Source organism: Rana temporaria, chromosome 5 (genome assembly GCF_905171775.1).
Source record: "Rana temporaria chromosome 5, aRanTem1.1, whole genome shotgun sequence".
Classification (NCBI taxonomy): Eukaryota; Metazoa; Chordata; class Amphibia; order Anura; family Ranidae; genus Rana; species Rana temporaria.
The window spans coordinates 41169300-41195926 of NC_053493.1; the positions used below are offsets into that span (position 1 = coordinate 41169300).

Below are 26627 nucleotides of genomic sequence, written 5' to 3' on the forward strand. Positions count from 1 at the left end.
GCCGTTGCCGACGACTCTGTATCGTAAACAGGAGCGCTCACAGAAAAGATGGATGCCTCTCCGTTGTGGCAGCAGCTCCTGTCGTTACCGATATATCCATCTTTAAAGTGCCGACGTATATGTACAGGAGACGGTCCTTATTAAATGCAACTTGAAGATTCTGAGGCCGCATGGAGAAAGGTATTATGGTCAGACGAGACTAAAATTTATATATTTGGCCTCAACGCTAAACCATATGTCTGGTGGAAATCCAATACAGCTCATTATCCAAATAACACCATCCCTACAGTAAAGCATGGAGGTGGTAATGGAAGGAAAAGGTAAGTGAACCAACAATGCACTAGCTTAAAGGAACCGATTTAGAAAATAAAAAACCTTTACAACCCCTTTAAACCACATAGAAAATCTGTGGAATGCCTTGAAGACTTCAGTCCACAAACAGTCACCATCAAAATGAACTGAACTTGAGCAGTTCTGCAAAGAAGAGCGGGCAAATATTGCAGTTTAGATGTGCAAAGTTAGTAGAGACAAATCCCAACAGACTAAAGGCTGTATATAAAGCAAAGGGTGGTTCAACAAAATACTGACACAAGGGGGTGATCCTTTCTCCAACTCAAAGATTCTGTTTTTGAATTTGTTTTTCCGACATGTAGGTGTTATATTTTTCACTTGAGTGTTAGAAGTTGCACTAGTAAATACAGCTGGATCAAAACAAAAACTGTGTCTGTCTTCATTTCAGGCTGCAACACAACAATTATATATATATATATATATATATATATATATATATATATATATATATATATATATATATATATATATATATATACACACACACACACGCGCGCAATTTTGCAATTCCGGGTGCTGAGAACTGGATGTCCACCGGCACCCACCGATCGTCGGCCAGTGGTACAGAACCAAGCTCTGTCTATGTAAACAAAGCAGAGCTTTGTTCTGAGAAAACTAAATTCCAGTATATATCACATAGTTTGTAGATGATTTTGCACAAACCAATCAATATACGCTTATTGGGATTTTTTTTTTTTTTTTACCAAAAACCATGTAGCAGAATACATATTGGCCTAAATTTATAAAGAAATTCGATTTTTTACATTTTTTTTTATTGGATGTTCTATAGCAGAAAGTAAATAGTTTTTTTTTTGTTTATAGCACAGAAAATAAAAACTGCAGAGGTGATCAAATAACAAAAGAAAGCTCTATTTGTGGGATATACGGGTACAACGTCGCACGACCACGCAATCGTAAGTTAAAGTAACGCAGTGCCAAATCGCAAAAATGGCCTGGTAATGAAGGGGGGTAAATCTTCCAGAGGTTAAGCGGTTAAAGGCCATATGACATTTTAATGGGTAACAAATATTTTGAATTGTGATTGGTGGGTATGGAACCATACAGACCGTTGGTTTAGGAACCCTTTCCTTAGCAGTACCTTAAAGGCCATGTTCACCTTTAGGAGAATGTTACACCTATATATTTAGGGTGTAACTTGACCCACCTCCTGCCACTAGTGTTCCCTGCTTTGTGATAGCAGGTGGGGGATCGTCTCCCAGCACACACAGTCACAATTTAAAAACAGAGCGGCCATGCGTGGCTTCTGTGAATCAATAGACCAAGTACCGTCAGCCCATGCGGCTGATTACTTGTAGTTCTAAAATGAACTATGAGGGCGCTGTTGTAGTCCATGGATTCTTCCTGCCATTCAGTAACTGCCTGCCCACATTAGAAGTATGGGCAGCTAACTGAGCAGCAGCGGCCAGTCCATAAGGGGCTCAGGGGCACCGCACCCCTAATCTACATGCGGGGCGTCGGATTTCTAGATAGATTTCTAGAAGGGTTTTTTTTTGGGGGGGCCTGAGGCTCCAAAAAGGTCGGGCAGTGCTCTGCACCCCAAGCCCACCCACTTGTGGCATTAGCGAATCAATATTTTCTGCTGTCTTCCTGCTTCTCCTCCCGGCCAATCAGGACAGGAAGTGGGTCAGGAGGAGAAGCAACCAGATTGGCCAGGAGGAGAAGCAACCAGATTGGCCAGGAGGAGAAGCAACCAGATTGGCCAGGAGGAGAAGCCAGGAAGGCATCCGCTGGCTGGTGGGTTTGTTTGCCCCTGCCACCAAAGTTACTGTTGTCTGCAGGATCTTGGTATTGTAGCCATGAACTGCGAATTGCGGGTGCAATGTAAAAAAATAATAATGAATGCAAATTTTTTAACTGCAAAAAAAGATGTGCATTTATTGCTTTTTTTACAAAATGTGAACTTTAGGCTGGTCATGAGACTGAATGAGATTAGTGTTTGTATTCCCCCATCCATGCTAAACAGAGTAGGTGGACCAATCTGCAGTGCTGGCTACTGTATTCTGACAGCTGGCACCTGCAGTCAGAATACTCAAAACACTGACTACCTTTGAAAGGATGCAGTCGCTGTTTGGCTGAGAATTTTAAGACCGACTTCTTTGACAAAAGTTGAATGAAAAATATAACTGTATCAAACTGGCTGGTGCCAACAGGATCAAGCAGAGGAGGAATGTCAGCTGACGGAGCAGGAATCAGCCAAAATCCAATCTGTGTATTGCCAGCTTCAGGAAAGATTTGTCTTACACCAAATATAACCAGGACAGGTCTGTCTGGGACTGAGTACTATGAAGCAACACAGAACAAGGTGGTTTCTTCCTTACACATTTAGGGGCAGATTCACATAGAACTGCGGCGGTGTAACGTATCGTAGATACGTTACACCGACGCAATTTTTCATCGCAAGTGCCTGATTCACAGAGCACTTGCGATGAAAACTACGCCGGCGGCCTCCGGCGCAAGGCGGGCCAATTTAAATTGGCGTGTGCCATTTAAATTAGGCACGCTCCCGCGCCGGACCTACTGCGCATGCTCCGTTTTGCAAATCCCGTTGTGCTTTGCGCGCCGTGACGTAATTTTTTTGAACGGCGTCGCGCGTAGCGTACTTCCGTATTCCCGGACGTGTTACGCAAACGACGTTCATTTTTAAATTTCGACGCGGGAAGAACGGCCATACTTTAGACAGCAATACGTTTGCTGACTAAAGTTAGGGCACCTAAAACGACGACTAACTTTGCGACGGGAAACTAGACTAGCGGTGACGTAGCGAATGCGAAAATCCGTCGTGGATCCGCCGTAACTCCTAATTTGCATACCCGCCGCTGGTTTACGGCGCAAACTCCCCCCAGCGGCGGCCGCGGTACTGCATCCTAAGATCCGACAGTGTAAAACAATTACACCTGTCGGATCTTGGGGATATCTATGCGTAACTGATTCTATGAATCAGTCGCATAGATAGAAACAGAGATACGATGGCGTATCAGGAGAAACGCCGTCATATCCCCTTTGTGAATCCGGCCCATAAAGTGTAAACAAAACAAACACTACCAGACTGAAAAAAAAACCAGCTAAGGCATCAGTTCTAAAACAAAAGAAATGTAATAGGGTTTACATAAACTGTACAAAATCATACACAGATTAAATATACAAGGCACGGAGGTCGCCATGTATTAGGAGGATGGCGTTTGAATTTTTCTAATCACGTTGGGAGATGTTATTTTATGGAGGGTTCGTAGTTTTTCCTGTGCAGCTCCCTGGATCTCCAGCTCCGCTTGTTCATCCAGGGATCTGCGGACACAGCGAGTGAGCTCCTCGATTCCTTGGCCGGACACAACGGACACCGGAAGGATGTGTCTGAAGGCGATCTGCCGGTCGGGGACCAGCTCTTCAGGCAGTATGTGGAGATAATCTGGAAAGAAGAAAGCATTTTGAAGTCAGTAGAAAATTCAGAAAAGGTGACCATAGTTACTAGGAAGTGATCTAATCTGGTCATTTTGGTTTCCACTTCCATCACTTGCTGCAAGGAGCTTCACATTAAAGTGCTTGTACACCCTGTACAACCTACAGGTAAGGCTTACATGTAGGTGCTGGAAATATCTCATAAGCCTCCACGATTTAGGAGACATTTACAATAGACCCGAGCGCCGACGGCGCAACAGTGCAAGCGCACTTTAGAAATGGCGACCGTGCCGTTTCTAAAGGAGGTTATGCCGTGACTGGCAGCTCCCCCTCCCGTCATCGCGGCTCCGGCCAATCACAGCGCCGGAGCTGCGATACCCGGAAGTAACTCAGGGATGACATGTCGCCGGCCGGTGCCGTGTAGGGCACCGCAGCAGGGACTTCGATCCCAGGTGAGTATTACATAATGAGCTAGTATGCTATGCATACCAACTCATTATGCCTTTGCCTTGCAAGTGTGTTTTTCTTTTTTTCAAAAGTGGGTTTACAACTAGGCAAGTATCCTCATAAACTGATGGTATACAAATATGGAGAGCCTTTTTATCTGCCAGAAGATCGGCATTTCTTTTTTATTTAGTCCTCATATAAAACACTGCCCTGCCACTCAACACAGCCACGTGGAGGGCACCAGTTCTTCTTTTACCATAAGGGAAAGCACTGCTGACACCATCCAGCCCGCTGGCTGGAAAGTGAAGACTGATAACTTCATCACTCTTCACTCTCCTCCTGTTAGCTTGTACCTGTTTCTGTTAATCTAATAGTTCCACGTGCTGCTCTACCTGTAGAATAAAAGATTAGTTCTGTCCAGCCAGACCAGGGCATCTTGGCATTGAGCTTTAGGATTAACAATGTGCCTAAAACTTTACAAAAGCCTCGGCCTATCACCAGCAGAGCAAACAATCAGGTTTCATGTGAAGCCTGACCCTCAAGGTAGCTCCACAAATACAACAGTGCTATAGTCAGTAGGCAAGAGGCCACCTGCCGTCCCGTCCAAAAGCCCCTGTCAGGTCCGTCACAAAGACGATTTGAGAAACGTATTTTTAGTTATTTTTTTGCTGCCTACGCCCTGTGCCAGGGATGTTTCCCTTCATCTCTTTTGTAAATGCAACAGGAGGTATGGAGGAAATCTTCACAAAGTAAGGAGAATGCCTATCTTAGATGTCCACCAGAAAATCTGCCCCATGTAAGGATTTTATATCACCTCTTGCTTTAATGACAATTCTTGGATTTATAATCCTTTTCTGTCTCAGTGACAACAGTCCCCACTAACACTTATGGTCTTGTCCCTTCCTCAGCTTGTGAAGTGTTGGATATACTAGCAGATTTAAATACACCAATATATTGAAGCCAAACTGCAGCTAACACTTCTATACATCACTGTAACGGTCACCACCGTCTACGACCTTCCATCAACCCACGACAGCTCATCTGACACAGACAAACCAACAGGACCCGATCCATATCAATTCCCCAGAAAATGAGACTGACCGCTCTATTCTCTGCTTCAAAATGTATGAACACTTTTAATGGTATCTTTCAGTCTTATATGCAGTTACAATCATGTGACAGTATTCAAAGGGACAATGAGATCTCCACCCCCCCTAATCACACACCAAGGCTAATTACTAACCATTCTAGATGTGTCGGCGCCGGCCTATAATTATCATGATCTCATCACTGCACATTCCTTCATTAACAGCATAACAAACAAAACACCATCACACACTGAGTTCCCTAGGCAGACGTTCCGTCTCTGCATACAGCTTGACACCTATTCACACCTCTGAGCATCAATAGGCTTTAGACAGTATTATCACACAATTAAAGGCCTTTCAAGAGCCAGCCTTATTTAACATGTTAACAGTCTTCACAGAGAGATAAGTCACTATTGACTGGTTGGGTCACAATTAACCAACAACTTGCAATCTCTCAAGATCCTGCAATATGAACTATTATTAATGTCCCATCTCATGTAATACATGAATTATGATTAGCCACCCTATGCTCAAAAGGGGCACAGGGTGAACTTAGACCCAAGAGTTCTTAGGGCCGCTGGCACAGGAGTATCCCCCATCCCTCAAAAGTCTCTGGGTGTCACGGGTCATCCTGTTACAATCACATCTAAGAATTGAGAGCTGCAATATAATAAATGCTTACGTTTGGGTTTTATACGGCTTTAAGTACCTTCCAATCACTTTAAAGATTACCTACCCTGTGGATTTTCCAGCTGTTTCATCAACTCCTGGAACTTTTCTTCTGCTCCCGGTAAATCCATCTTATTGATCGCTAGTAGGGCAGGCTTGTCTAGAAGTTCCTCCTTGTACAATTCCAGCTCCTAGGATGTAACATTTTCACACAGCAGCAGGATTAGCTTATGGACTTTCCCCTTAGGTGTCAACTTTCCATCAAACAGATGAAAACACACTAAACAATGGGATCTGTGACCCAAGCAACTGTGTTGTAGCAAACCGAGGGTCTAACTCACCAAGATGAGCAGCTGCACCGTTTCAAATGCCGTTCTGAATGGAGTCTTAAAGGAAAGCTGGAATCCGCCAACATCAACCTGGAAACACACACATAGAACTCACTGAAAATAAGCACAGCTGTTTTAGAGATGAGGGTTAAAAGAAGAATGCATTTATTATGCAGAGCATTGCACCCACGATCAGCAGATCCCATGGGCAATTTCAGGCTCTCAGCATAGCGGTCTGCTTGTATCTAGTATGGGCAGTTACATAAGAGCAGGAACATCAATGAATGAGGATGTTCACCAGCACCCTCGTAGCTCACTGAGAACTACAATCTGTCAGCCACAATGGCTGATGGTACTTGTAGGCATTAATTCACAGGAAACTGAATTAACCGGCCTTGTGCGTGGAGCCCCACACAGCTGCACCGGTTTCAAAATGTGACAACGGCCGTGGGGAGAGGATCCCCTGCCTGCTGTCACAGGGAGGAAGGATCGGGGGGAGGCTGCAGATGCTGGAATATGGTTACATGTTCCACATGTACCATGCTTCAGAAGGTGATCTTATCCTTTGAAAGTAGCATACATTTAAAATACTGGGACCTGGGATACTAGGACCTGTTCATACTTGTGTGTTTTGGCAGCGCACAATAAAATGCATGCAATATCATGTGTTGCTACGATGCACATTGCTCTGTATGCAGGAAACTGCAGTGCTTTGTGAAGTCAGACTCTCAGAAGCGGACACTGCTTTACTCCCTCTGAGAATGTTCGTTTCCTGGCTGTCATGCTAAAGCTTTGGCTTCACTGCCGATCCAGTCACTAATCATTATCACATATAGAGAGAGGTACCAATTTATTAAACAGTACAGCCCAATGCACACCATGCTGTGACACCACAATGCATATATCATGGGCTCGGTGTGCTGCATTTTGAAAGGGTCATGCTTTTTTTTTTTATTCATTATGGAACATAAGGTTCAATGATAACGCACCACAATGGATCACACCAGCGCGGGTGGGCCCTAGAGTCTCATTCACACGGGCGTACGTATCTGTGCACCTGTGCAAAGGGCTGCGTTTGCCCGCATGGAACTCACAGGTATTCTGTGCATTCATGTGTAGGCAGTCCTTTTCATGTCTATTGGGATACAGCAACTCCTTGGACACAGCTGCTGGTCCCAATCTGACAATCATGAGGGTGCGTGTCTGTGAATGCACACAAGTCTGCTTTCAGGGACACACACTCACATAGGCACGGCTATTAAATTGGGACCAGAGAAGTCGCTGTATCCCAATAGACATAAATGGGACTGCCGGCATGCAGACGCACACAACACCTGTACATCCCATCTGGGTAAAGGGCCGCATAGGTCTATGCATAGGTACGCCCCATGTGAATGAGGTCCTAGAGTGGAAATATCAGTAGGGCTCTCATTGGATAGGGGGGTCTAAGCTGGTGGGTGGGGCTTAGGTCCAAATTTGAGGCCTTACTAGCAAACTGAAAGTAGTTTCAGCGGGGCCAATGAAGAGGTCTGAGAAAATGAGGCCATAGCAGTCATGTTGAGGCAGACAGGCTTGTCTTGACTTAAAAGTGGCTTTATGAAGTCAGAATCGCAGAGGCTGCCACTGCTGACCCCCCCCCCCCCCCTCTGAAAATATTAGTTTCCTGGCTGTCGTGCTAAAGCTTTGGCTTCATTGCTGACTCAGACGGTGATCCAAACCAAGTATAGAAACAGGATGTTCTTCTCGGCGTCTGTGGAACACTTTGTATGTTTTGCATTTTATCTTTTAAATAAAAGGGTTATTATGGGGGGGGGGAAAAATAATAATAAACAGGGGGGTTCTGACACTTTTATGACTCTCATGTATAACATGCTTGTTCCAGGTCTGAGACATAACATTTTTTGTCTTCTTCAGGCCAGTAATGGCATCCCCCCCATAATTACAGGCATACCCCACTTTTAGTACACATTGGGGTTTAGTTACTATCGCTGGAGAGTGCAAAATCAGGCCGACTGCATAGAAACCAATGAGCTTTTAAAGCACAGCTTGTTCAATGAAGCCTGGTAATAAAACTTGGTATCTCATTGGTTTCTATGCAGAGGTGAGCCTGATTTTTCACTTTCCAGCGATAGAAGTACTAAAAGTGGGGTATGCCTGTACCTCCTAACACTAGTCACTTTAACCACTTAAGGACCGCCTAACGCCGATATACGCCATCAGAATGGCACGGCTGGGCACAGGCACGTACCTGTACGTTGCCTTTATGAGCCCAGCCGTGGGTCTGAAGCTGAAGCTCCGTGACCATACCCACGGGACCCGATTGACGCCGGGGTCCCGCGATCGGTCACAGGAGCTGAAGAACGGAGAGAGGCGAGTGTAAACAAACCTTCCCTGTTCTTCTGTGTGGCAGTGTCACTGATCGTTCGTTCCCTGTTATAGGGAACGACGATCAGTGACGTCACATGTCCAGCCCCGCCCCCCTACAGTAAGAATCACTCCCTTAGGACACACTTAACCCCTTAGCGCCCCTAGTGGTTAACCCTTTCACTGCTATTTTCACAGTGATCAGTGCATTTTTATAGCACTTTTCGCTGTGAAAATGACAATGGTCCCAAAAATGTGTCAAAAGTGTTGATGTTTCCGCCATAATGTCGCAGTCACAAAAAAAAAAAAAAAACGCTAATCGCCGCCATTACTAGTAAAAAAAAAAAAAGTATTATTTTAGAAAAATACGTATCGGCCTAAACCGAGGAAAAAATTTTTTTTTTTATATATCTTTTTGGGGATATTTATTATAGCAAAAAGTAAAAAAATATTGATTTTTTTTTCAAAATTGTCGCTCTATTTTTGTTTATAGTGCGAAATAAAAACCGTAGAGGTGATCAAATACCACCAAAAGAAAGCTCTATTTGTGGGGGGGGAAAAAGGACGCCACGTCGCACAACCGCGCAATTGTCAGTTAAATCGACGCAGTGCCGAATTGCAAAAAGGAGCAAGGTCCTTAACCTGCATAATAGTCCGATTATTAAGTGGTTAAGAGATATCACTGAAAGTCATAAGTCTGGATTCACACAGCATTATACAGAGACGTTATGCTGGATGGAAGAGTTCATACTCACCACAAACAGAAGCTGTTTTGTCCTCTCAACATGCTTCAGGAACTTGTGTCCCATTCCTCTGTTGATATGCGCTCCTTCTATTAAACCCGGGAGATCAGCAACGGAAATCTGGAACATGGATTAACAATCCGGCATTTTAATGATACAAACATAGGTGTGGTTCTAGTACAAGGAAAAAAAAACAAACAAAAAAAAACCAACAAAAAAAAAACGGTGTACAAAACAGACTGTACAGGTGCATCTCAAAAAATTCCTTCTGTTCTGCTGCTCCTTGATGTGTGGAAAGGGTTTCAATTCCCCCACCAATGTCTCAGACGTCACATAACAACCCAGATGTTTAATGTTTTAAAGCAGGGAATTAAATCTGTCACTTCCCTTAGTAAAACCACCAAAACACTGGCTAGGAACACATTTGATCGCTCTAGACCAGGGGTCTCAAACTGGTGGCCCTCCAGCTTTTGCTAAACTACAAGTCCCATGAGGCATTGCAAGGCTGACAGTTACAAGCATGACTCCCACAGGCAGAGGCATGATGGGACTTGTAGTTTCGCAACACCTGGAGGGCCACCAGTTTGAGAGCCGTGCCCTAGATGTTTAACCCATTCCCAGCCAGTGTCATTGGTAAAGTGACAGTGTATGTTTTAAGCACTGATTATTACTGTAAAAATACACACTGTCACTGTGCTAATGACATACTAAGGGAAGTAATAGATTTCATTCCCTGCTTTGCAGAAAAAAAAATCCATTACTTCCCCACTGACAGGACAGAGCTCTGCCTTGTTTATATAGGAAGAGACCCGTCCTGTGTGTTCTGAACGATCGGCAGGTGGTGATCTATCGGCCGGCACCCACTAATCAGCATCTGCCGTGTTCAATCACAGCACAGCGGGGTCGCATACTACCCAGATCACGTACCAAGTACATAATCTGGTGCAGCAGGGCCGCCTTGTCACCATGTTATACGGACACTGGGGTTGATTTACTAAAATTGGAGTGCAAAATCTGGTGCAGCTTGTACATGGTAGCCAATCAGCTTCTTCAATTAAGCATTGGCAAAAAATAAAAATAACTGGAAGTTTTTATGCAGAGCTGCACCAGATTTTGCACCCTCCAGCTTTATTAAATCAACCCCACAATGTCTCCTCTTCAATAAAATACACGTACCTGCCTGCTTGCAATCCCTTTAAACCATGCACAGCTCAGTTTACATTCTGGCAGAGCCTGTGTGCTGGGATGACTGCGCTCCTGCGCCATGCATGGGAATTAGGTCATCCTGCGCCTGCCAATCAAGACAGAGGAAGACCGGCACAGTGTCAGATCCAAGGGTGCCAGTGCCCCATAAACCTTGTTCTGCTCCTTTCCTCCTCCTAGCAATGGAAGGTCACAACTTAAAATTGCCTGCTGGCCACTCAGCTGAAATCACAATACCCAAAACTACAAAGTTTATTTCTACACTAGGCTGTGCAAGGAGATGTTTTCACTCTCATGTAGAACTGTGCCAGCTTGTAGGGTTGTCCCGATACCACTTTTTTGAGACTGAGTACAAGTATCGATACTTTTTTTCCCCCCCCAAGTACTCGCCGATACCCGTTACTTTTTTTTAATGTCATGTGAAAGTTTTTTTTTACAATTTTGTTTTTACCTTTAGAATACCTTTTTTCAGATCTCTTTTGGCCGGTCACGTGACCTTCAACCGCGCTGCTCCTCTCTCATCTAAGAGCTACAGTGGGAAAAGCAGACCCCAGAGTCCCCATACTTAACTGAGCCCCATCTTGATCCAGCGACGTGCACAAAAGCAGTGCCTTCCCCAGTGATCACTGACTCTGTTCATTCAAAAAAGGTAGGAGCTGGATTTAGCGGCTCCTACCTCCGCTCTCCATCCTGACAGATCGAGGGGGCGGAGGAGGACATTGAGGGGGGAGAGCGACACGGAGCACGGACTACAGCAAGGAGGGGGGACACGGAGCACGGACTACAGCACGGAGGGGGACACGGAGCACGGACTACAGCACGGAGGGGGACACGGAGCACGGACTACAGCAAGGAGGGGGACACGGAGCACGGACTACAGCAAGGAGGGGGGACACGGAGCACGGACTACAGCAAGGAGGGGGGACACGGAGCACGGACTACAGCACGGAGGGGGACACGGAGCACGGACTACAGCACGGAGGGGGACACGGAGCACGGACTACAGCACGGAGGGGGACACGGAGCACGGACTACAGCACGGAGGGGGACACGGAGCACGGACTACAGCACGGAGGGGGACACAGAGCACGGACTACAGCACAGAGGGGGACACGGAGCACGGACTACAGCACAGAGGGGGGAGTTACAAGCACTGATCACCGCTGTAGAACTTTAACTAAAGCAGCTGAAAAGGGGGCAGATCAGTTCTTGTAACTCCCCTGCCACACTGATCACCCTGACTGCCCAGGTATCGGGCTGAAGCATCGGAGCATTTCCCCGAGTACAAGTACCCGGGGAAATGCTCGGTATCTGTACTAGTATCGGGAGCGGGACATCCCTACCAGCTTGTATTACAGTTGGTTTACTTTATGTGGCTTGTGCACCATATAGCAAGTTGATTTGGGACTTCTTTAGACCGCCATACAGGAGCCTTTAGCTGTACTTGAACTTCTTTGCTTTCTGGTATAATGTATCCAGTCATGAAATACAGCATAATCCTCATGATTACCTGCTTGAAGTCAGAATACATGATTTTCCCCAGCTCTGGCTTCATTGTTGTAACTGCAAAAGACATAGAAAGAATGCATTTGCCCCAGATCACAATATACCGTAGGTACTACAATCTACTGACAAGGAACATGCTGAGAGGAGGAGAGATCAGAGCCTGTGGCTGCTTTTTCACTGTCCAGACTTGCTAGCAAGCTGGGGGTTGGGAGAGAAAACAAACATATTCCAGCTACAGTATAAAATTGCAACAGAGAAAGTCACCCCATAGAGGAGTAGAAAAATATTGAATAAGTTGAGAACAACTCAATCAAGGAAAAGGTGGGATTTTATGGACACAACATGAGACAGTGTATTAAAAAATAATAATAATACATTAATACAAATATGCCAATTAAAATAAAACGGACCAAAACACCTAACTGACTGAGAACAAGTACCCAATACAATAGGCATGGAAATATGGATACAAGTAAAATCCATATGAACAAAAAAGTACCATCAGGGCTGGTGCAAGGATTTTTGACACCCTAGACCAGTGGTTCTCAACCTTCTAGTGCCACGACCCCTTGATAAAATTTCCCAAGTTGTGGGGACCCCCAACAGAAAAAAAAAAAAAAAAAAAAAAAAAAAACCTGTAGCGTGGGTTGTCAGCACCCAAGGCAAGATGAGTAATTTGCACTCCTAACCCACAGACATTTAGCGCACCCTTCTACTCGTACAGTATTAAATCCCCTTATGGTACATTTTAGGATGTACCACTCTCTTTGTTCTTCTTTTATCTCTCTTTATCCAAATTTTTTTTGCCATCTTTCTTGTTCTTTCTCTCCCCCTTTCTTTGTTCCTCCCCCTCTTTTTCCTTTTCCTTCCATGTATTCTCTATTTTTACTCCTTCTCTTACTCCTTGGTGGGGAGTTGGGATGAGTGGAAGTGCTGGGGAGAGTTCTGATCAGCCAACTGAGGTGCTCTTGATCAAGGTCATCTGCTGATCTGAGAACTGTCGTAGGGACTTTTAATGGCATCTATAAGTGTTACTCACTGTGTCTTCGGGTTCAAGTGTCTCGTAGCAGTGACCCCTAATGCCGAAATCAGGAGATAGGGTCTCCTCCAGCCCCTCCCACTTCACATTCCTCACCAGTCAGCTGACCTCTAGTCTCTGCCCCCCAACCATGCTGTGAACAGAATGGGCGTGCTGCGAAGAGACTAAGTGGGCGGGTGCGGGCTCCAGGAACAGCCATGCTGGGTGGCCGTGAAAAGGCTGGGAGAGCAGCGTGGGCTTTAGGAACAGCCCAGGATTCGGTGACCCCTGGCAAATCATAATTTGACCCCCGAGGGGGTCCCGAACCCCAGGTTGAGAACCACTGCCCTAGACGAAACCTAATTTTGCTGCCCCCTTGGCTCCGCCCCCTTTGCCCTGCCCACGTATACCCCACCTTTTTAACGAAGCGCACATAAAATGCAGCCTCACCAGCGCCCATCAATGAATGTTTGCTTGCTTTCATTCATTCGGGAGTCGGGGACACACAGTCCTCCACCGTGCCTCTGACATTATGTGCGAATGGAGTGGCCGCTGCTGAGACTTAGTTGCTTGCTGCAGAGAGGAGTAGAAAGACCAGTGGCCTGGGCACCCTAGGCAGCAGGGCGCCTAGTTTGCCTATTGGTAGCACTGGCCCTGAGTACTATAATACTGTATCAGTGAGTAGAGTCCATGAGTTTTTCCATGCGTTCTTGTCAACGCGTTTCACAAATTGCTTCTTCAGGACAGTTATTGGGTAGGTGCTAATGAGCCAAAAGGGCAGATGTGGGGAACAACACAAAGGGTAGATTTGAGATTGATAGTTGGACAGGAATCTATCCAAACAATGACAAATGATTGCTCTGACACTTGAATGCTGTATTCGCGATTAATGGCAGTTCTTGAATCTAAGAATCAAGAAGATTCAAGTAAATGGATTGCAGTGGATATGAAAAGCGGGCTATACATTGGGACATCACCATCGATGTTAATAGTAATTACTGTTATCAACTCCCGGGGGGGGGAATTAGAAGACCAAGATGTCAGCTGGATGTGTCCACCCAGGTGTTCCTCCAGTTTTCAGCTAAATATGCTGAACGGAGCCTTTAACATCTATATCCAGCACTTCCTCCTGTTTTGGGGGGGGGGCCTGGAGGAGTATAGCCACAATCAGACCACTTCCCAGATGTAGTTCGGGAGTCCAATATGCAGGGTATGTCCAAGGGTGTCCCTGTTGGTTCATAGATGAGTATTTTTTGTTAATGCTCAACCAGCAAAATTAAAATAAAATAAATGTACTCAAATTTCCCATCCACACATTCAATCCTCCCTGCTGAGCCGTTGTATCCTAAAGGCAGACAGACTTTCCTGTCATCAGAATACACTGATCAGCGCTGCTGGCTATAGTAAACGGCACTGACTGAGCGGGGAAACTCCAACACGCTGATTGCACAGAAGTCTATCTGAATTTTCACAAACATCATAATAGAATAGAGCAGAAAACTCACACGGATAGTCAGCGATCTGAGGTTTGGCATGGGACACTTTACCAAGCAGAGACGATTTGCCAGCATTCGGAAACCTAAGTTAAAAAAAAAAAATAAAAACATTAAAAACGTGACATTTCCTTATTAACATTTATGAACTTATGTTTTATATCTTTAAGTAGTTTGTTTAAACAACAACAACTGTGCCACCCTAACCACTGCAACACCACCAAAACTGATAAAACATATGCTACAAAAGCAATGCATAATAAAAATGTAAAAGCACAAAGCCTCTGTCTAGTGAAATAAATTCCAATAGGCTTCCAGAAAAAAAGGCTTCCTCCACCGTGATCCACCACTAAGAGATCCACATCTGCTTATCAGATGTTAATGATTCACAACTTACCCCAAGAGACGTCATCTATGACGAAACACATTAGGACAGAGCCTGGCTGTGACCTCATCACACTAACCCGTTTTACTTCCGAAGTACACAGTTATGCGCTCTGCACGTTTGAATTTTTTTTTTTACAGCGCTGTCTATTATTCCATTCTTAATAGTGCACTTTTAATGGGTTTAATAATAAATGCATACAGTTTTCACACTATGTGTAGCATACAATTGTCTTATTTTGGGTACTTACCTTCACGCACTGATTGATTGTGGCAGATGGTGTTGAGAAGTCATCTGAATGAGGTAGAGTGGATTTCCAGGGATTCACTTTCCAGAATATTGCTGGAAATGACCAGTGGGAAACTTTTCCTTAATATGGGTTAGACTCTTGTGGAGTCATTAACATCTGTAAGCAAATTTGGATCTCTTGGTGGTGGTGGTGGATCATGCTGGAGGAAGCCTTTTTTGGAAGCTTATTGGAATTATTTCCCAAGAGACTTTAAGCTTTTACATTCATTATACATTGCAGCATTTGTTTTATCACATTTATCACAAATGTTCCACACTATAATAATTATATGTTGCGATAGATATCTTATTGCGTGCTTGCCGCTTCGATTAATTAACATCTGTATGGTGTGCTGGGCTTTCTGATAACAAAGCCTAGCACTACATTTGTGCTTTCTGGCAGTCTTTATTAATCCAATTTATTAGGTGGACCTTGTAGGAAAATGAAAGTTCTGTTTATAATGTCCGGGGCCCCGTCCCTAAGTATCCAAGTCCAAAAGGTGCCTGTTGTATAAAGCAACAAAAATTTGATTTTACACTTCCCTTTTCCAGTCTTCCGCATCGCCGTTTCCTTCCAGGGTGATTACTGGGGAATGCAGAGTAGCCTAAATATTACAAGATGACATTCTGACCCACTAGTCCATGCAAGAGCATAGTTTCATGAGATTTGGGCTGCTCCCTATTCCCTGGGATCTCAAATGGCAGATGACAATGTAAGGTCAGTAGAAAATACTTTACTTTTTTCTTTACAGGTATCCTTTGGACATAGAATCAGCAGGACATTTTTCAAAGGAAGGGGGCACAGACATTATAAAGGGTGGAGGGTGCAAAATCTGGTGCCATCTCTGCTAGAATATTGGAAGGCCCACGAATCCCTCATCCTACTGCCGAGACATCAGCTGCCATCTAGATTTAAGATGACCATAGCTGACTCAGGGGAAAATAAATAAAACAGGCAAAAAACAAATGGATTCCTCCATTCACACGAGCAAGGTGGATGTGTATTCTGGCAGTGGGAATCCTCTACTATCAAAACACACTGATCAGTGGCTACAGCCACTTGATCGAGAAAATGTTTTCAACAAGCCACTGGATAGAAGCAGATCTAACGATCGACTTCTGACGAACAGGCACAGCCCCACATAAATGGAAGTTTGGCCTGTACCTGCTGAATATATATATATATATATATATATAAACATTTTCATATGCAAGATTTCTTATTGACCGATTAGAGGCAGCACACATGCAGTCAGTAATTTCCTTCCCTTCTCTGGGAAAGGAAGAATGATCTGACAGGCAATGATCGCTCAACAAATGCAAGTGATAATCAAAGGCTTGTGATTGCTGTAAATGCTCATCAGCCCCAAGGGTAGCCCTAGATTGCTAAATACTTACCTGAACTTTGTCTCTGGCCTCAAATCAGTAATGAGAGTATAAAGGAAAATCAGAGCAATAGAATAAAAAAAACAAAAAACTAATATTTTATTTATAATAAACTATATGGCCACCACCCCAAATTATTGCCTTTAGGCGTTCCCTGTGAAGGGTATTGTTAATATTCCAGCCGTCATACAAAAGGTATTTCAATGGTGCGGTTGACACCTTGTGGTAACAGGAGGGAGGAGAAAGAAAGAAGAACCCCCATCCCCCCTGCAGTCCATAATATACCAGACCCTTATCCAAGCAACAAGCACCCCCCCTCCTCCATACCATGTTATATGTCATCAACACAAAGGGGACCTCCAAAGCACCTTGTCCATATGTTGGAGAGGACAAGGACCTCTTCCTCACAATCCTGGCCTGGTGGTTGTGGGAGTAACTTATCGAAACCTTCAACAATGGGGCCCCCAGAACCTGGCACACCCATGCAAATGAGTAGGGGGTACACAGTAGCCCTACTCATTCACAAAAAAAAAAAAAGACTAGTAAACCAAAAAAAGGACAGTTTTTGACTGTCTTTACGTGCTTTATTAAAAAAAAAAAAAAAAAAAAAAATATAAATAAATAAATATAAATATAAATATATAAATATAAATTATATATATATATATATTATATATATATATATATTTTTTTTTTTTGTGGGAGATTAGCTCGTGAGGATCACCTTTTCTGAATGACAGTCCGCAAGCAGGCACTTTCTTTTTAAGTCTGGCAGATGCCAGGTTTTATTAAAAGGTTTGCAGGTTAAAAAAAAATAAAAAATAAAGAAAACAATAAATTAAATCCTTGCCGTCCGGCGCTAACTAAACAAATAGTCTCCTCTCTAAAGAGTGCAGGGCTGGCCCCTGTCACCCACAAAACATGCAGTAAAGCAAACCTCTTTTTAGTCCAACATTCAGCGCTCCTCTCACTCCGGTCCCTTCCTGAGTCTCAAGCCAGAGCCCTGTTGTGCTCTCTTCCTGGTCTTTTAAAGTCCAGCTGATTGTGGACTCCAGTGGACCCAAACATCCAGACCCGGAACCCTAGCCAGGCCCAGAGGCTGTAAAACCCGGACCGGATTCCGGTTCAGTCTCTCATAATAGAACGTATGCGAGGTGAAATGTACCTATGATTATGTATCCCACCTCGCATACCCCGTCACTAATTTATATATTATATATATTTATATATTATATATATATATATATATATATATATATATATATATATCCATCAGCCCTTGGCTAGCTCATATAATGGTGAAGGTCAGCCGTCCACAAATCTTTGGCCATATAGTGTATGTTTATTATTTTATGACTTAAAAGACAGACTCAACACTGCATTGTATTTAGGGGGTACATTCTGTGAAAAGTATTATTCCATCACTAATTGCATAAAAACAAACATAAATGACTGCTAAATAATGCAAAGACAACGACCACCGATATTGGAGCTCTCAATTAAAAATGCCAATAATGATTATCTTCCCCTTAATAAACTATTACATCCAACTACAGAATTTTATTATGTATGAAAAAAGATCATCTCTTAAGAAGGTATTGTTAGTTTCCACAATAATATCCCCATCAAAGGGAATCCACTAAAAGACGAACATACAATAAGAAAACAACAATTAGAGATCAAATGATGGAGCCGCTATTAGTGCAAAGGTAAGAGAACACTCATTGCTGCATTTCTATGAATCAAGCAGGCAGGTTTTGGAGGGTAGGTCAGTAAAAGATTCATGTTTGAACATAATTAGGGAGCTCCTCGCCCAGCCACATTAAAGACAACCAGTAATCAAATCAAGAGATGAGAAAGGCAGGAAACACGGACCAAACGCCATGAACTGTATACTACTCCAGGCCTTGGAGCCATGCCGTATCGTACTACAATTAGAGCCAAGTAAACCGTTGGATGAGGGGTTAAAATGTCTTCATTACAGAACAAGTTCAGTTGAATGTGGCCAAATACTACCAGCTAGAACACCAAATGTTGCCATAAAAACCTGGTTTGAGACTCAATTCCCAAGTATCTATTTATATTTACCAGGGCTCAAAATGTCAAGTCCTGAGTTACTAGCCAGGCTTTTAAGTGATACTAAAGTCTTTTTTTCCCCCTTCTTCATCAATACAGCCTTGCCAGTGCACAGGCATCGCAGGAATGAGAGTCGGCCAGATCACACAGAGCGAGGATCTCCGCTGTGACACAGCTTGGATTTGAATTGCCCCGGCAGCCGCTGCCAAACAAAGCCCCGCCTCCTATGATAGACAGCACACTGGTCCAATGCCGGTCCAGGAGGCGGGGCTTTGTTTTGTTTGCCAGCGGCCACCGGACAAATCCAAGCTGTGTAACAAAGGGAGATCCCCACTCTGTGTGATCCGGCCGGCTCTTATTTTCCTCTCCTCTCTCTTACCTAGTTTCCTAGCCGATCCACAGGGGAGAGCAGCTTCTATTCAACCCCGCCTACCGGCAGCAAACACCCCCCCCCCCCCACCTTTGGAGGCAGCCCCAAATACTGCATCTTCCTCACAGCCTCACGTCCACATCTCTTCCAAACTCCAATTGCCAATCCTTACCCTAATTATTCTACAGCAACACCAATTCCTGTTCCCCTCCACTATAAAGCCAGATATTTCCCTGTCTGTCTCAGTTACCTTTCCTCCCCTTCTGCATCTGCTCTCACATATCACTCTTCACCTAAACATCCTACCCCCAACCTCGCATACACCTGAAAAAATGAAATCATCAAAAATGTTAAATAGATACAAGGGGATTGATTGGGATTTTTAAGGTGCAGAATGAGATGCAATAATATCAAATATGATATACAAGAATTTTTTTATTTGAAGAGCAAATAAAAAATTGTTAAAAAGGTAACAATTGGAAAGTACATATCAATACAGTTTTATGGATACAGCACTGTAGAGTGGAATTCCAAACACGTTTCGCCCATATGTCAGGCTTTTTTTTTCATCAAAAATGTTAAGTTAGACCTCCAAAATGAGTTCCTGCTGCCTAATTCCATGCTTTTTAGATTCTTTCAGGTGCGTCACGCAGCCCAAGCTCAGTTCCCCCAATCTTTGCCACAATCTGCACCAAATATCATCATGGCAGTGGTTAAGGATGTAGACCCACGTAAACTGATCTCTGATTTTTACACCATGCTCCTCACCCCGTCATCTACTACGCTAGCTTACAGCCTTAAACCAAGATGGGAAAGAGAGGTGGGCCCAATGGAGGAGGAGGAGTGGAGTGAAGCACTTGACGCATGCAAGACCCCCCTAAGAATCGCCCGCTTTCGACAGCAGTCTTCTACTTCGTGCACAATGTGTAACCAAGCGACAGGCACGTTCTTCCATCTACTTTGGGCGTGCCCGGTCCTTCAGGGTCTTTGGAAGCAGATTGTGGACTTCCTCCATGATGACATGGGATCCCCATTGTCCCTGGATCCCAAACAATGCTTACTGGGGATATTCCCTGATGCAGAAATGGACAAATTCACCAAAACATTTTTGCATGAAACATTGTTTTCTGCTAGAAAAATTATAGCCAGACAGTGGATGAGACCCACTCCCCCCAGCTTCAACGACTGGAAACTAGATATAAATAACACTTCCCTACAAAAAGTTCATATACATTAACAGAGGTTGTCCAGATAAGTACAACAAAATCTGGGACAGATGGCTTGAGTCCACAGACACATGCACTGAGGGTCCGTAAACCTATATATTCTTCTAGCGTACAATCCCATGAATAGCGTAGGCACAAGGTTTTCCACTCATTGATAGTTACTAGAGTCCATTGTTCGATCTGAATACGTTTTTTTTTATCTACTGTGCCTATATGTGTAGAAGCCATATTTCTTTATTTTATGCATTTCTCCAATATTGTCTTGTAACTTGCAGAACCAGGTTTCAAATGTAAATTGTTCAATAAAAACTTTATTTATAAAAAAAAAAAAAAAATTCAGATGTGATGGGATTTGATGTAATAAATTGTGGCAATTTATGTCTGTATATTCAGTTGCCACAGATATGTGGAAACATACCATTTCTAATGAATAATTTGAAAGAGAAGGTCTCGGCAGTAAAATAATTTGTTATCGGTTTTGTCCACTGAACTACTCACCCAACCAATCCCACATCTGCGATCAGCTTCATGTCCAACCGAATTACCCTTTTCTGTCCCTTGGATGGGTGGAAGTTTGTTCGGAAACTACCGCCTTGACCCCCTCTGGCGACTCTGAGCTGGTCTCCCTCTTTATCCAGCTCACCTACAACAGAAGAATACAATTCGATAAGTTGCACCTCTAGATGGACATGGGGGCTCCCAAATTCTTTCCACTGAATTAATGTACCGCAGTCAGTGGAGCAGATACAAACACATAATTTAGGTCAAAGACAGTTGAGTATTTTGCAGCAGAAGGCATATAGGGATTTACCTGAACCTGATATGATAGAAGTTAGAATGATTCCATTCATAGCTTGATTCAAAGGGGGCGGCTCCAGGGCCATCACCCCCTTGTGTACTCATTACTTCTAATCCAAAACTATTTTGTAGCTTCAGATTTTACTGGCTACATTACTTTTATTGTGTTTTATCTGTTCAGGCCTTACATATTTCTAAGATATTTTAACCTCTTCAATACCCTTCCTGCCCAGGCCAATTTTCAAATTTTAGCGCTGTCGCACTTTAAATGACATTTGCTCGGTCATGCAACACTGTACCCATATGACATTTTTGTAATTTTTTTCCAAAGACAGAGGGGTAGATTCAGGTAGGAGATACGACGGCGTATCTTCAGATACGCCGTCGTATCTCTGAGTGTGCGGTGTCGTATCTATGCGCCTGATTCATAGAATCAGTTACGCATAGATTTGACTAAGATCCGACCGGCGTAAGTCTCTTACACCGTTGTATCTTAGTTGCAATTTTAGGCTGGCTGCTAGGTGGCACTTCTGTATATTTACGTGTCAAATATGCTAATTAGCTAGATACACTGATTCCGAAACGTACGTTTGCCCGGCGCATTTTTTACGTTGTTTACGTTAGACTTTTTCCGGCGTATAGTTACCCCTGCTATATGAGGCGTATCCTATGTTGGACGTCGTTCCCGCGTCGAAATTTGAAAATTTTACGTTGTTTGCGTAAGTCGTCCGTGAATGGCGCACAGAGGCGATTTAGTTCGCATGTGCCGCGCTATATAAGTTTTCATTCATTCATTCATTCAATGGGTATGTGTGTAATTTACGTTCACGTCGAAAGCATTGGCTTTTTGCGGGTTAATTTGGAACATGCGCACTGGGTTACTTTCACGGACATCGCATGCACCGTTAGTCAAAAACGTCATTTACGTGGGGTCATGTTTTATTTACGTAAAACACACCCACCTCTTCACAATTTGAATTAGGCGCGGTTAGGCCGGCAGATTTACGATACGCCGCCGTAACTTAGGGCGCAGGTTCTTGGTGAATACAGAACCTGCCTCACTAAGTTACGGCGGCGTAGCATAACGGAGATACGCTACGCCCGCACAAATTTAAACCATCCTACCTGAATCTACCCCAGAATATTTTAAAAAAAAATTCATAAAATAATGATTTTCTTAGTTTCGGTTCTAAAGTCATTTTTTTTTTCTACATTGATGTGCGCTGATAGGGGCTACACCGATAATCAGGGCATCATTGTGTACTCACTGTGCCCTGTCAGACTTGCTGGTTATCGGCTCTCCTTTCCTTACACAGAGACAGTGTGAGTAAAAAAAATACGATAACCGACAAGTCTATTTACATGTGATCAGCTGTGATTGGACACAGCTGATTGCATGGTAAAGGACTGCTACGATTGGCCCTTTACCACAATCCAAAGGACATAGCGGTCACAGAGCATGCAGGGGGCGTGCATGCGCATGTGTTATGACGTCCTCCACGCTGTAGCCGTCTTTCAGGTTATAGGAGCGGTGGGGAAGTGGTTAAGGTAACAAAAAGGACTTAAAGTGGAACATTAGATAAATATTAAAAGTGTGTAAACAGGCGCACATTGGACGATTCAATAAATGCTTTGCAATATAATTGTGGCATTGGAGCGCTACAAGGAACTTTGCAGCAGATTCATATAAGATATGTGGCAATTCCATAGCCATTCACAGGCATACGGTAGATTCATAAACGTATTTGTGCTTTGCCAATACGTTGCTGCCACTGCAACAGATTCATTATGAAATATCTTCATTAGCAAATACCGCCATATCTGAGATAGGGAAAAACACTTTTTCTAATTATGCTACTTTTTTAATAGTGCATATGTACAGTGTCTGAAAGTTGAACTTTTAAATCCTGTCTAATGGCAGAAATTAAGGTGTGGGGATACCAGGGCCGGCCTTAGGTGTTCAGGCGCCCTGTGCAAGCAAATCCTGTGGCGCCCCCCCCCCCCCCCATCTTCATAGATAGATAGATAGATAGATAGATATAAAAAAAAATTAGAAAGAAATGAAAAAGAAAGAAAGGGATGAAAAAGAAAGAAAGAAAGAAAGAAAGAAAGAAAGAAAGAAAGGGATGAGAAAGAAAGGGATGAGAAAGAAAGAAAGAAAGAAAGAAAGAAAGAAAGAAAGAAAGAAAGAAAGAAAGAAAGAAAGAAAGAAAGAAAGAAAGAAAGAAAGAAAGAAAGAAAGAAAGAAAGAAAGAAAGAAAGGGATGAGAAAGAAAGAAAGAAAGAAAGAAAGGGATGAGAAAGAAAGAAAGAAAGAAAGAAAGGGATGAGAAAGAAAGGGATGAGAAAGAAAGGGATGAGAAAGAAAGAAAGAAAGAAAGAAAGAAAGAAAGAAAGAAAGAAAGAAAGAAAGAAAGAAAGAAAGAAAGAAAGAAAGAAAGAAAGAAAGAAAGAAAGAAAGAAAGGGATGAGAAAGAAAGAAAGAAAGAAAGAAAGAAAGGGATGAGAAAGAAAGGGATGAGAAAGAAAGAAAGAAAGAAAGGGATGAGAAAGAAAGGGATGAGAAAGAAAGAAAGAAAGAAAGAAAGAAAGAAAGAAAGAAAGAAAGAAAGAAAGAAAGAAAGAAAGAAAGAAAGAAAGGGATGAGAAAGAAAGAAAGAAAGAAAGAAAGAAAGGGATGAGAAAGAAAGAAAGAAAGAAAGAAAGAAAGGGATGAGAAAGAAAGAAAGAAAGAAAGAAAGAAAGGGATGAGAAAGAAAGAAAGAAAGAAAGAAAGGGATGAGAAAGAAAGAAAGGGATGAGAAAGAAAGAAAGAAAGAAAGAAAGAAAGAAAGAAAGAAAGAAAGAAAGAAAGAAAGAAAGAAAGAAAGAAAGACAGAAAGACAGAAAGAAAGAAAGAAAGAAAGAAAGAAAGAAAGAAAGACAGAAAGACAGAAAGAAAGAAAGAAAGAAAGAAAGACAGAAAGAAAGAAAGAAAGAAAGGGATGAGAAAGAAAGAAAGAAAGAAAGAAAGGGATGAGAAAGAAAGAAAGGGATGAGAAAGAAAGAAAGAAAGAAAGAAAGAAAGAAAGAAAGAAAGAAAGAAAGAAAGAAAGACAGACAGAAAGACAGAAAGAAAGAAAGAAAGAAAGAAAGAAAGACAGAAAGAAAGAAAGAAAGAAAGAAAGAAAGAAAGAAAGGGATGAGAAAGAAAGAAAGAAAGAAAGAAAGACAGAAAGACAGAAAGACAGAAAGACAGAAAGACAGAAAGACAGAAAGACAGAAAGACAGAAAGACAGAAAGAAAGAAAGAAAGAAAGAAAGAAAGAAAGAAAGAAAGAAAGAAAGAAAGACAGAAAGACAGAAAGAAAGAAAGAAAGAAAGAAAGAAAGAAAGAAAGAAAGAAAGACAGAAAGACAGAAAGAAAGACAGAAAGAAAGAAAGACAGAAAGACAGAAAGACAGAAAGAAAGAAAGAAAGACAGAAAGAAAGAAAGAAAGAAAGAAAGAAAGAAAGAAAGAAAGGAGAAATAAAGAAAGAAAGAAAGAAAGAAAGAAAGAAAGAAAGAAAGACAGAAAGACAGAAAGAAAGAAAGGGATGAGAAAGAAAGAAAGAAAGAAAGAAAGGGATGAGAAAGAAAGAAAGAAAGAAAGAAAGAAAGAAAGAAAGAAAGAAAGAAAGAAAGAAAGAAAGAAAGAAAGAAAGAAAGAAAGAAAGAAAGAAAGAAAGAAAGAAAGAAAGAAAGAGATGAGAAAGAAAGAAAGAAAGAAAGAAAGAAAGAAAGAAAGACAGAAAGAAAGAAAGGGATGAGAAAGAAAGAAAGAAAGAAAGAAAGAAAGAAAGAAAGAAAGACAGAAAGAAAGAAAGACAGAAAGAAAGAAAGGGATGAGAAAGAAAGAAAGAAAGACAGAAAGAAAGAAAGGGATGAGAAAGAAAGAAAGAAAGAAAGAAAGAAAGAAAGAAAGAAAGAAAGAAAGAAAGAAAGAAAGAAAGAAAGAAAGGGATGAGAAAGAAAGAAAGAGAGGAGAGAGAAAGAAAGAAAGAAAGAAAGAAAGAAAGGGATGAGAAAGAAAGAAAGAAAGAAAGAAAGAAAGGGATGAGAAAGAAAGGGATGAGAAAGAAAGGGATGAGAAAGAAAGAAAGAAAGAAAGAAAGAAAGAAAGAAAGAAAGAAAGACAGACAGAAAGACAGAAAGACAGAAAGAAAGAAAGAAAGAAAGAAAGAAAGACAGAAAGGAGAAATAAAGAAAGAAAGAAAGAAAGGAGAAATAAAGAAAGAAAGAAAGAAAGGAGAAATAAAGAAAGAAAGAAAGAAAGGAGAAATAAAGAAAGAAAGAAAGAAAGAAAGAAAGAAAGAAAGACAGAAAGAAAGAAAGAAAGACAGAAAGACAGAAAGAAAGAAAGAAAGAAAGACAGAAAGACAGAAAGAAAGAAAGAAAGAAAGAAAGAAAGAAAGGAGAAATAAAGAAAGAAAGAAAGAAAGGAGAAATAAAGAAAGAAAGAAAGAAAGAAAGAAAGAAAGACAGAAAGAAAGAAAGAAAGAAAGACAGAAAGAAAGAAAGAAAGAAAGACAGAAAGAAAGAAAGAAAGAAAGACAGAAAGAAAGAAAGAAAGAAAGAAAGAAAGAAAGAAAGAAAGAAAGAAAGAAAGAAAGAAAGAAAGAAAGAAAGAAAGGGATGAGAAAGAAAGAAAGAAAGAAAGAAAGGGATGAGAAAGAAAGAAAGAAAGAAAGAAAGAAAGAAAGAAAGAAAGAAAGAAAGAAAGAAAGAAAGAAAGAAAGAAAGAAAGAAAGAAAGAAAGAAAGAAAGAAAGAGATGAGAAAGAAAGAAAGAAAGAAAGAAAGGGATGAGAAAGAAAGAAAGAAAGAAAGGGATGAGAAAGAAAGGGATGAGAAAGAAAGAAAGAAAGAAAGACAGAAAGAAAGAAAGAAAGGGATGAGAAAGAAAGAAAGAAAGAAAGAAAGAAAGAAAGAAAGAAAGAAAGAAAGAAAGAAAGACAGAAAGGGAGGAGAAATAAAGAAAGAAAGAAATAAAGAAAGAAAGAAAGGAGAAAGAAAGAAAGAAAGAAAGAAAGAAAGGGAGGAGAAATAAAGAAAGAAAGAAATAAAGAAAGAAAGAAAGAAAGAAAGAAAGAAAGAAAGAAAGGAGAAATAAAGAAAGAAAGAAAGAAAGAAAGAAAGAAAGAAAGAAAGACAGAAAGAAAGAAAGAAAGAAAGAAAGAAAGGGAGGAGAAAGAAAGGGAGGAGAAAGAAAGAAAGAAAGAAAGAAAGAAAGAAAGAAAGAAAGAAAGAAAGAAAGAAAGAAAGAAAGGGAGGAGAAAGAAAGAAAGAAAGAAAGGGAGGAGAAAGAAAGGGAGGAGAAAGAAAGAAAGAAAGAAAGAAAGAAAGAAAGAAAGAAAGAAAGAAAGACAGAAAGAAAGACAGAAAGAAAGGGATGAGAAAGAAAGAAAGAAAGAAAGAAAGAAAGAAAGAAAGAAAGAAAGACAGAAAGAAAGGGA

The 26627-nt window shown here is 42.0% G+C and overlaps 1 protein-coding gene across 2 annotated transcripts in view; it reads right to left on the bottom strand.

Moving 5' to 3' along the window:
- Positions 1–3442: 3442 nt before the first annotated feature.
- The window catches only part of GTPBP10 (GTP binding protein 10), a 31079-nt gene continuing 7894 nt past the window's right edge, over positions 3443–26627 (bottom strand). For both annotated transcript variants that reach the window (XM_040352446.1, XM_040352447.1), the window contains exons 4-10: positions 20855–20999; positions 14638–14711; positions 12119–12171; positions 9418–9525; positions 6311–6388; positions 6037–6160; positions 3443–3775 (exon numbers count right to left, since the gene is read on the bottom strand). In XM_040352446.1, coding sequence (XP_040208380.1) covers positions 3537–3775; positions 6037–6160; positions 6311–6388; positions 9418–9525; positions 12119–12171; positions 14638–14711; positions 20855–20999 — 821 coding nt within the window. In that variant the 3' untranslated portion in view covers positions 3443–3536. The remainder of the gene's footprint in view (positions 3776–6036; positions 6161–6310; positions 6389–9417; positions 9526–12118; positions 12172–14637; positions 14712–20854; positions 21000–26627) is intronic.